General features: G+C 48.4%; 1 protein-coding gene across 1 annotated transcript in view; it reads right to left on the bottom strand.

Annotated features, from left to right (window-relative positions):
- Nucleotides 1–3,574: 3,574 nt before the first annotated feature.
- The window catches only part of ZW10 (zw10 kinetochore protein), a 35,332-nt gene continuing 26,842 nt past the window's right edge, over nt 3,575–12,064 (bottom strand). Inside the window, exons 14-16 of the mRNA XM_060251343.1 lie at nt 11,455–11,586; nt 11,170–11,372; nt 3,575–4,599 (exon numbers count right to left, since the gene is read on the bottom strand). Of these exons, the coding sequence (XP_060107326.1) occupies nt 4,479–4,599; nt 11,170–11,372; nt 11,455–11,586 (456 nt within the window). The 3' untranslated portion in view covers nt 3,575–4,478. The remainder of the gene's footprint in view (nt 4,600–11,169; nt 11,373–11,454; nt 11,587–12,064) is intronic.

The following is a 12,064-nucleotide window of genomic DNA, read 5'->3' as shown; positions in this document are numbered from 1 at the left end:
CATGCGGCTCCTGAGCCTTAGTTTGGCCACCCTTGGTCTGGTGTCTTCAACAGGAAAACTTTTTTTGCGTGATAATTGTTTTTCCTTAAATGTTTTGGCCGTTAACTTTATCACTTCAGCTGGCACTATCCACAAAAGTCTCCTCTCATCACCATATTTCTTGTACTTTATCCACACATTTAATAAACTTTTCCTTATATAATGGTGAGAGAAAAGACCGTCCATCTTCTTTTTCCCATAATACAAATATGCATGCCAGCCGAATTTTTTCCCATGGCCTTCCAACACTAAAAGTTTTTTATTTAATAGCGTTATCCATTCTTTCAACCATACTAAACAAATTGCTTCATGATACAGTTTCAAATCTGGTAATTGGAATCCACCTCTCTCTTTTGCATCTATCAGGACTTTCATTTTAATTCTAGGTTTCCTCCCGGCCCACACAAATTCCGAAATTTTTCTTCGCCATTTATCAAATTGCTTAGCATCTTTCACAATGGGGATAGTTTGAAACAAATACATAATCCTTGGTAAGATGTTCATTTTTACTGCAGCTATTCTGCCCAACAATGACAAGTTGAGCTTGTTCCACTTTAGCATGTCTTCTTCTATTTTACGCCATAGCTTTTCATAATTGTTCCTGAACAGGTCAATATTTTTCATTGTTATCTCTACCCCTAGGTATTTTACCTTAGAGGTAACTTCACAACCCGTTAGTCTTTGTAGTTCTTGTTGTCTATTTTTCTGCATATTCTTACATAAGATTTTTGATTTTTCTTTGTTTATGTAAAGTCCCGCCAACTCCCCAAACTCTTGGTCTGGTGTCTTCAACAGGAAAACTTTTTTTGCTACAGGTTATGCTAGAGCCTTCTACTGACTCAGACCCCTGGCCCATCAAAGTCAATCTTGTCTACTCAGACTGGCAGCGTTCTCTCTCCAGGGTCTCGGGCAGAAGTCCTTCCCGTCACCTCCTGCCTCATCCCTTTTAAGTGGAGGTGCTGAGGGCTGGACCTGGGACCTTCTGCATGCCAAGCGGGTGCTCTGCTGCTGAGCTGTAGCCCCTCCCTGGAGGCTGTTCAGGAAAAGAATCCCCCCCACCCTCGCAGCTGGAGAAGGATAACCAAGTTCCATCCGCCTTTGACCCACATGCAATTATTTACCTGCCCTCTCTCAAGGTGATTCAATGAAAACACTGGATTCAAGACCAAGAGGAAGCCTCACGTCCGCCTTATTGATGAAACCACTGAAGAAGGAAATGTTAACAAAACACCTCTCTGATGTGGATAAACATGGTGGCGGGCCAAACGTTTCATGGGAAGATGAATGTCCACAATGCCCCACTGTTTGCGACCTTGGCTCCCATCGCCGATGCTTCAAGCACGCTAAAGGCAACAATAAGGAGACTGAACACGAAGTCACTGTTTTTTTTGGCCACTGTGTGACACAGAGCGTTGGACTGACCCAACATGGCTTCTCTTAGGTTCTTATGCCTGGGGCAGTGATGCTCTGTATTCTTGGTGCTTGGGAGGGGCAACAGTGGGAGGGCTTCTAGTGTCCTGGCCCCCCTGATGGACCTCCTGATGGCACCTGGGATTTTTGGCCACTGTGTGACACAGAGTGTTGGACTGGATGGGCCACTGGCCTGATCCAACATGGCTTCTCTTATGTTCTTATGTTTCTCTTGGTCTCTTTCACGCACACAGTGAAACCATAGAGAATCACAGAAGAGTTGGAAGGGACGTCCTTAACAAACACTTAGCAAATCTGTATTTAGTAAGAGGTTCTCTTGGTAGACTCTTTGCCATTTTAGGAAGCTTTTCACATATTCAGGTAAGAAGCCTATGGGGCGTTCATTGCAAACGCAAAGACTGTCATCGACAGGTTTCCGTTACTTTCTATATACCAGCGAGGTTGTTGGGCTGCTACCAAAAATGATGCCTTTGTAGCTCAAGAAAGTGACAGAATGGTAGGACGAAGCGCAACTCTGGTACGTGAAGCTGCCTTCTACTGAATCACATCTTTGGGTTCACTGAGATCAGTCTTGGCAACACACCTCCAGGGCCTCAGGCTGAAATCTTTCATATCACTTACAGTAGGGGTGTCAAATGTGCAGTTTGGGGGCCGAATCAGGCCCCTGGAGGGCTCTTATCAGACCCCCGATCAACTGGCTACCACCTGCTTCCGTCTCCCTCTCTCTTGCTTCCTTCTGCATCACAGCTTGCTTTGCAAGGCTTGCTCAATTGCACAGAAGCTGCAGAGAAAAACCTCTATTTTCTCCATTGGCTGAGGCTCCTTTTTTGGGGAGGAAGGGGGGAGGAATAGCTTGCTTTGCCAGGCTCTCTCAATTGCACAGCGGAGCTAGAGCCAAGCCTTTCTTCTGTTGGCTGAGGCTCTCCCACCACCCCGCCCCCCCAGTCCCCTGGGGAAGGAAGGAAAGAGCCAGAGCTTCCTTTGCCCAGTTCCCTGGATCCCATGGGAGAAATACAAAGAAAGCATCTTTAAGATCAATGAGTGCTAATGTTATAAGCAGGTTTTAAGTGTTTAAAAAATATATATTTGTGTTTGTCTGTTTCTTTTTTATAAAATTTCTATCTCTGCTCCCTAATCTTAAATAGGTACACCCATGGCCTAGCCCAGCCAGGCCTTATTTATGTCAGAGGCGGCCCTTGTAACGAATGAGTTTGACACCCCTGACCTACAGGCTGCTCCTTTTCACATGCTGGGGACTGAACCGGGGACCTCCGTACCAAGCAGATGTTTTGCCACTGAGCCCGTCTGGACATGCACCTCTTTCAAAAACATAGGGGGAAACCCAGAAGCAGAAATAGCTTGGTGCCACCTTCCACCAAGCCAAGTGTGAAGACTCTTATCTGGGAGAACTGGGTTTGATTTCCCACTCCTCCACTTGCAGCCCCTGTGAGGTGGGTGAGGCTGAGAGGGCTCTCACAGCAGCTGCCCTTTCAAGGACAACCTCTGCCACAGCTATGGCTGACCCAAGGCCATTCCAGCAGGTGCAAGTGGAGGAGTGGGGAATCAAACCCGGTTCTCCCAGATAAGAGAGCTATGGCTGACCCAAGGCCATTCCAGCAGCTGCAAGTGGAGGAGTGGGGAATCAAACCTGGTTCTCCCAGATAAGAGAGCTATGGCTGACCCAAGGCCATTCCAGCAGCTGCAAGTGGAGGAGGGGGAAATCAAACCCGGTTCTCCCAGATAAGAGAGCTCTGGCTGACCCAAGGCCATGCCAGCAGGTGCAAGTGGAGGAGTGGGGAATCAAACCCGGTTCTCCCAGATAAGAGAGCTATGGCTGACCCAAGGCCATTCCAGCAGCTGTAAGTGGAGGAGTGGGGAATCAAACCCGGTTCTCCCAGATAAGAGAGCTATGGCTGACCCAAGGCCATTCCAGCAGGTGCAAGTGGAGGAGGGGGGAATCAAACCCAGTTCTCCCAGATAAGAGTCCAAGCACTTAAGCACTACACCACACTGGCTCTACACCGAACTGAAGCCCCAGTACATCTATGCAAGGAAGCAAGCTGTGACTTGGGGTCGCTCTCCGTGCAATAAACGCCGTTACGTCTTTAAGGTGCCACACGACTTTTGTTTTTATTATATAAATAGCGCCCTCTGTATTCCCAAAGAACAAGAGTCCCCTTATAACAAACCAGAGCTGGTCTCGTGTTTGGTTCACAAAGCGTTTGGGGGCTGGTTTGGAGGGAGGGGCAGGGGATGGGGGCTCCTGCCTGAGGCAACAGGTTAAAGCTGAGAAGGGACAGCAGTCGGGGCCGCTTTGGGATGAACGACCCGGCCCTGATGGGAAGCAAAGCTGCCACCCGGAAGCAGCTGGTAAACTTTGACCATTTGGCACTTCAGGAGCCTTCAGAAGGCCGTTCGAGGGGGTTTTCAAGTCTCGGGGGGCTCTAGAAGCCAGGTGCAAGGGAGAGAGAGAGATGAGGTACGGAATGCAACGGGTGCATCCCCTTGAAAGAAGCTGCATAGATGCTTGTCTGTCAGGACCCTCGACCAAAGGATGCCAGAGCCGCACCACCACCACCCCGCCCGCCGGCAGAGGCAGCTCACGGGGCCCAAAGTCCTCCTGGACCCAAAGCGGTCCCCCAAATACCCAAAGAAGGAAATAAAAGCATCAGGAAGATCTACAAAGACTTCTGAAGTCCAGGAATTAAAACAGGGGTTAAAATAAAAGTCAGATTTCCCTTCCAAGTAGCAAATCCTGTATTGTCAGGCACCTATCGGGGGGGGGGGGGGGGGGGACGACGACACGGGGAGGCAGTTGCCGCTACGCCCCCAGAACTGCATGAGACGAGGACACTCCCACTTTCTTTGGGTCTCCAGGAAGTACCTGCACACAAAGCCAGAAGAGGTCTTCCAGTGTGTGTGTGTGTGGGGGGAGAGGGGGGTTGTGTCCCAGGGCTGACCGCCGCCCTTCCTGGAAGACATTTTCAGGAACAGAAGTGAGGCTGAAGCTACTTGATCTTTGCCAGGGCAGCGGCCCTCCGCTCTGTGTTCTGGAACAAGGCTCGGATGAGATTCTTCACCTCACTCGGGGAGAACTCAGCAGCGAGGGGTCCTTTGCTGTCCGCCCACCTAGGAAGCAAAACAGAGAAGAAGATATTGGAAGACGGAGGATGGCATGGCAGAACAGCAGGAGTGGGGCGAGAAGGGGGAAGAGGCGCCTGGATCGCTTCTACAAGGCATCAGTCCTTAACCCTCCAGCGGGATGATGCTGTGACCATCCCGCCACACCCTCCTAGAATCACAGAATCATAGAGTTGGAAGGGACCTCTAGGGTCATCTAGTCCAACCCCCTGCACAATGCAGGAAACTCACGAACACCTCCCCCTAAATTCATGGGATCTTCATTGCTGTCAGATGGCCATCCAGCCTCTGTTTGAAAACCTCCAAGGAAGGAGAGCCCACCACCTCCCAGCTCTTGCTTTCTTTCTCAAACCTTTCTAAGTTGGGCATACACACGGAGAGAAGGAACAAATCAAATTCTTTAAAAATCTGAAAGGAGAAGCCGTATTCACATACATCAAAGGACAAAATCCACAGAGAATACGCAGTGTAACACAGGCAAGGAAACAGAAAGCTGTGCAACCAAATATACTCAAAAGAGAAATACTTCTGTGATGTTGTCATTTCTAATAAGTAAAAATACTGTAACCAAACATCTCCAATGTCTTCACTGAGCCAGTTTGGTGTCGTGGTTAAGTGTGTGGACTCTTATCTGGGAGAACCGGGTTTGATTCCCCACTCCTCCCCTTGGACCTGCTAGCATGACCTTGGGTCAGCCATAGCTCTCGCAGGAGATGTCCTTGAAAGGGCAGCTGCTGTGAGAACCCTCTCAAGCCCCACCCACCTCACAGGGTGTCTGTTGTGGGGGGGGGGGGTGGGGAGGAAGGTAAAGGAGATTGTGAGCCCCTCTGAGACTCTTAGGAGTGGAGGGCAGGATATAAATCCAATATCTTCATCTACCTCACAGGGTGTCTGTTGTGGGGGAGGAAGGCAAAGGAGATTGTGAGCCGCTCTGAGACTCTTCGGAGTGGAGGGCGGGATATGAATCCAATATCTTCTTCTTCTTCTTCCTCCTCGATGGTCCTGTTCACTCTCTCCTTCACTCTCTTCTGAGAGCCAGTTTGGTGTAGTGGTTAAGTGTGCGGACTCTTATCTGGGAGAACCGGGTTTGATTCCCCACTCCTCCACTTGCAGCTGCTGGAATGGCCTTGGGTCAGCCATAGCTCTGGCAGAGGTTATCCTTGAAAGGGCAGCTGCTGTGAGAGTCCTCTCAGCCCCACCTACCTCACAGGGTGTCTGTTGTGGGGGGGGGGAGGTAAAGGAGATTGTGAGCTGCTCTGAGACTCTTGTGTGGAGGGCGGAATATAAATCCAATGTCGTCTTCTTCTTGTGGTCCAGCATAGTTCTATTGTTTTATTGTATTCTGTATTATAAGCCAATATGTGTACTTACCTTTCTGATCTCTGAAGAAGACCAGTCTAGGTCGAAATGCGTCAGGTCAAGTTGAGTGGGTTCCCATTGTGGTTTTATGGTTGTACGAAGGATAGAGGCTCAACGATAGGCCCTTAAATGGTTTTAGCTTTCTACAATAAATGCATGTATGTTGGTACATGTTTTATTTTACAGTGTGTTTTTAACGTTTGGCCCTTTCATTGCATATTAACCTTTCGGGTTTCTCACTCCAGTTTTTGGGTTAAGTTTCTTTCCCTTATCTGTTTTTCCTATGCTCTTATTTAAGCCACTGAAGAAACTGGATGTCAAGCATCAGTATTTCGAATCGTCGAGCTATTGTTTAAATCAAAGACTCGTTTTATTGATAATCCAACACTTGCCCAAGGTACGATACCTTGGAAGTGATACAGAATGTTACATGGCATGGCATCTTAAAGGCTACTTCAAAGACAAAGTTCAGATAACTTCAAAACATACAGCTGTGAATTGCATAGAAGGTTCAAAGCATACTATCAACTACCCATTTGGATACTATAACATCTCTCGGTTCCCACACATTCCTGACTCGCTGATATGTATGGGAACTTGGGGGAGAGGAGCTTCTACTTTACAATAGGAAGAGATTACTTGCATATCCCGCATCCTTGAGAATCCACAGGTGGGGGAACTCTGAAGAGAGATGTTTATTCAGAAAAGAGGGAAAATAGGAAGGAGGAGGGGGAAAGTATGAGCACAAAATGCATACTAAATTAATACTCAGAAATATCATGCTCGACACTGGAGACATTTGGTTACAGTATTTTTGTTGCTGTTCAGTCGCACAGTCAAGTCCGACTCTTTGCGACAGTATTTTTACTTATATATATAAAACCCCCATGACGATATTATAAATGTCATGCCTAGCAGGGATCGCGCCTTCTCAGTAGCAGCCCCCTACTGGTCGAACCAGCTGCCAGAGGAGCCTTGCGGGACCTTGCCCAATTCTGCAAGGCCTGTAAGACCATACCCTTTCAGCTTGCTTTCGGCTGACTTTGAGACTTGTAACAGCGGAAGGGAATATTGACGTCATCGAACTTGAATAATATCAAAATAGGCAGCCGTGTTGGTCTGAAGTAGTAGAACAAAATAGGAGTCGATTGCACCTTAAAGAACAACTTAGTTTTATTCAGAACGTCAGCTTTCCTGTGTGCATGCACACTTCTTCAGACGAGGAATGAGGTACAGTAAGCAGAGCCACCTATAGCTGGTGGGGTTTGGAATGCCAAGTGGTACAAAGTTAAAAACCTCTAGCTATATGGGGCTCTGCTTACTGTACCTCATCCCTCGCCTGAAGAAGTGTGCTTAGAGCACACGAAAACTTATGTCTTAAAGGTGAAACTTGACTCCTGCTTTGTTCATCTGCTTCAGACCAACACGGCTGCCTGCTTGGATCTATCTACATGGAATGCACCACATTAAGCCGCATGGAATGGAACTCCATCAGCCTTACAAGGAAACTTGCACAGGTACAAACTGATATTTCCTTTCTTAAATCTGTACCACGTTGCATTCTGGGCCACTGCCTACCAGCTCTGTATGGCTCTGCTCACCTCTGTATGGCTTTGCTCCCTGTGCTGGATTCCTCGTCTGATGAAGTGTGCTTAAGAGCACATGAAAGCTTACATTCTAAATAAATATTGGTTGGTTTTAAAGGTGCCACTTGACTCCTGCTTTGTTCTGAATAAAACTAAGTTGGTCTCAAAGGTGCCACTTGACTCCTATTTTGTTGAATAATATCAGAGTTAGCACCAGCCGTTTTTAAATTGTTTTGGATTAAATTGATTTTATTATGACGATGCACTGTTTTATGATGACTGCTGTAAGCTGCCCTGAGCCTGCCTCGACGCGGGCGGGGTATAAATTTAATAAAACCGAAACCTACAAAAGTATTTCTCTTGGAGCATATTTGGTTGCATTGTTTTCTATGTTCATGCCTCTGAAAGGAGAAGCAGAAGAACTGGGGTCGGATTGGATAAAAATATGGAGCAGAGGTCCATCAGTGCTATTAGCCACAGTATCTATATGTGTGTGTGTGTGTTTGTGTGTGTCTACACACACACACATATATAGGCCACTGTGTGACACAGAGTGTTGGACTGCATGGGCCATTGGCCTGATCCAACATGGCTCCTCTTATGTTCTTATGTGACACAGAGTGTTGGATTGGAGGGGCCATTGGCCTGATCCAAAATGGCTTCTCTTATGTTCCTACGTGATACAGAGTGTTGGACTAGATGGGCCATTGGCCTGATCCAACATGGCTTCTCTTAAATTCTTATGTGATACAGAGTGTTGGACTGGAAGGGCCACTGGCCTGATCCAACATGGCTTCTCTTATGTGATACAGAGTGTTGCACTGAATGGGCCATTGGCCTGATCCAACATGGCGTCTCTTATGTTCTTATGTGATACAGAGTGTTGGACTGGAAGGGCCACTGGCCTGATCCAACATGGCTTCTCTTATGTTCTTATGTGACACAGAGTGTTGCACTGGATGGGCCATTGGCCTGATCCAACATGGCGTCTCTTATGTTCTTATGTGATACAGAGTGTTGGACTGGAAGGGCCACTGGCCTGATCCAACATGGCGTCTCTTATGTTCTTATGTGATACAGAGTGTTGGACTGGAAGGGTCACTGGCCTGATCCAACATGGCTTCTCTTATGTTCTTATGTGACACAGAGTGTTGCACTGGATGGGCCATTGGCCTGATCCAACATGGCGTCTCTTATGTTCTTATGTGATACAGAGTGTTGGACTGGAAGGGCCACTGGCCTGATCCAACATGGCGTCTCCTTTGTTCTTATGTGACACAGAGTGTTGGACTGGATGGGCCATTGGCCTGATCCAACATGGCGTCTCTTATGTTCTTATGTGATACAGAGTGTTGGACTGGAAGGGCCACTGGCCTGATCCAACATGGCGTCTCTTATGTTCTTATGTGATACAGAGTGTTGGACTGGAAGGGCCACTGGCCTGATCCAACATGGCGTCTCTTATGTTCTTATGTGACACAGAGTGTTGGACTGGATGGGCCATTGGCCTGATCCAACATGGCGTCTCTTATGTTCTTATGTGATACAGAGTGTTGGACTGGATGGGCCATTGGCCTGATCCAACATGGCGTCTCTTATGTTCTTATGTGACACAGAGTGTTGGACTGGATGGGCCATTGGCCTGATCCAACATGGCGTCTCTTATGTTCTTATGTGATACAGAGTGTTGGACTGGAAGGGCCACTGGCCTGATCCAACATGGCGTCTCTTATGTTCTTATGTGACACAGAGTGTTGGACTGGATGGGCCATTGGCCTGATCCAACATGGCGTCTCTTATGTTCTTATGTGATACAGAGTGTTGGACTGGAAGGGCCACTGGCCTGATCCAACATGGCGTCTCTTATGTTCTTATGTGATACAGAGTGTTGGACTGGAAGGGCCACTGGCCTGATCCAACATGGCTTCTCTTATGTTCTTATGTGACACAGAGTGTTGCACTGGATGGGCCATTGGCCTGATCCAACATGGCGTCTCTTATGTTCTTATGTGATACAGAGTGTTGGACTGGAAGGGCCACTGGCCTGATCCAACATGGCGTCTCTTATGTTCTTATGTGATACAGAGTGTTGGACTGGAAGGGTCACTGGCCTGATCCAACATGGCTTCTCTTATGTTCTTATGTGACACAGAGTGTTGCACTGGATGGGCCATTGGCCTGATCCAACATGGCGTCTCTTATGTTCTTATGTGATACAGAGTGTTGGACTGGAAGGGCCACTGGCCTGATCCAACATGGCGTCTCTTATGTTCTTATGTGATACAGAGTGTTGGACTGGATGGGCCACTGGCCTGATCCAACATGGCTTCTCTTATGTTCTTATGTGACACAGAGTGTTGCACTGGATGGGCCATTGGCCTGATCCAACATGGCTTCTCTTATGTTCTTATGTGACACAGAGTGTTGGACTGGAAGGGCCATTGGCCTGATCCAACATGGCGTCTCTTATGTTCTTATGTGACACAGAGTGTTGCACTGGATGGGCCATTGGCCTGATCCAACATGGCTTCTCTTAGGTTCTTCTGTGACACAGAGTGTTGGGCTGGATGGGCCATTGGCCTGATCCAACATGGCGTCTCTTATGTTCTTATGTGACACAGAGTGTTGCACTGGATGGGCCATTGGCCTGATCCAACATGGCGTCTCTTATGTTCTTATGTGACACAGAGTGTTGCACTGGATGGGCCATTGGCCAGATCCCACAGGGCTTCTCTTATGCTCTTATGGGGCTGTTCTCTCGATGCCCCATTTCAAAAGTAACGCTTTTCTCAAAAGAAGTTAACATTTTCAACATGCGCCCCACTGTGATAATCAACCCCCACAGTCCCACCTTCTCCAGAGTTCTGAAACAATCCTTGTGATTTTGGCCCCCGAACAAATCCAGGGTATCTGAAGAAGACAGCAGTGACTCCAAGTGTTGTCATTCAGGTGCTCCTGGGCTTGTTTCTACTGCTACGGACAGACTAACGGGGCTCCCCATCGTGTCAAACCCAAGGGGCTGTCAGCCAATCAGAGCCCATGGAACCTCACTGGATGGGAGGGGCTGAGCAAGCCTCCTTTTGGCAGGGGGGAAAGCTGGCAGCACCAAAAGGGGAGGGAAAGTCTTCCTCGTTGCTTGTCCCGTTTGTCCTTGCATTTTATGAAGAACTTCCTGACTGAGCTATTCCTCAGTGGAACAGGCTTCTCCCTCGGGAGGTGGTGGGCTCTCCTTCCTTGTAGGTTTTTAAACAGAGGCTGGATGGCCCTCTGACAGCAATGAAGATCCTGTGAATTTAGGGGGAGGTGTTTGTGAGTTTCCTGCATTGTGCAGGGGGATGGACTAGATGACCCTGGAGGTCCCTTCCAACTCTTCTATGATTCTAACAGGCTTCCTCCTTGGGAGGTGGTGGGCTCTCCTTCCTTGGAGGTTTTTCAACAGAGGCTAGATGGCCACCTGACAGCAATGAGGATCCTGTGAATTTAGGGGGAGGTGTTTCGTGAGTTTCCTGCATTGTGCAGGGGGCTGGACTAGATGACCCTAGAGGTCCCTTCCAACTCTTACAATTCCCTTCGGACATTCTGAACAGCTAGCCAGAGGCTACACCACACTCACCGGTCCATTATCTCTTGGAGACTGGCCTGCAACACCAACATGAGCTCCTTGAACGTCATCCACTTGGGGACGTAGAGTGGGACTTCTTCTTGGAAGCGCCTGTTCTGCTTTTCTTCGGGCAGAGGCGCAAACACCTGGGGCCCTTCCACCACTACCATCTGGCAAAGCGCGTACAGCCTGTCCGCGCTCTCGGCAGAGATATCCTGTAAGGGAGGCACCATGAGCAGACGGGACAGGATATCTGGGTGAGAGATTACCTGGCAGTTTGCTGAGTCCAGCCCTCACCTCTAGCATGAGGATCCTGTGAATGAGCTCTGCCAGGGCAGTGTTGAGCAGAGTCCCCATGGCCCTGCAGTACACATTCACGGGAAGGATGCCCTGCCAGATCTTGCCGAGTCTCTTCAACTGATGCAGGACCTGGAATGGAAGAGCATCACCTTACAGTGAGGCCTGCACACCGGAGACACGTTGACTGCGGGGTGACACGATAAGAGGTTTACAAGATTATGCATGGGATAGAGAAGGTAGAGAAAGACAAGACTTTTCTCCTTTTCTCACAACTCAAGAACTCGTGGGCATTCGATGAAATTGCTGAGCAGTCGGGTTAGAACGGATAAAAGGAAGTCCTTCTTCAACCAAAGGGTGATTAACACATGGAATTCACTGCCACAGGAGGTGGTGGTGGCTACAAGCATAGACAGCTTCAAGAGGGGATTGGATAAGCATATAGAGCAGAGGTCCATCAGTGGCTACTAGCCACAGCGTATTGTTGGAATTTTCTGGGGCAGTGATGCTCTGCATTCTGGGTGCTTGGGAAGAGCACAGTGGGAGGGCTTCTAGTCCCACTGGTAGACCTCCTGATGACACTTGTGGGTTCTTTGGCCACTGTGTGACA

This window comes from Heteronotia binoei, chromosome 12 (genome assembly GCF_032191835.1).
Source record: "Heteronotia binoei isolate CCM8104 ecotype False Entrance Well chromosome 12, APGP_CSIRO_Hbin_v1, whole genome shotgun sequence".
NCBI classification, from domain to species: Eukaryota; Metazoa; Chordata; class Lepidosauria; order Squamata; family Gekkonidae; genus Heteronotia; species Heteronotia binoei.
The sequence above is the reverse complement of the archived record's forward strand: the minus strand, read 5'-3'. Positions and strand labels throughout refer to the sequence as shown.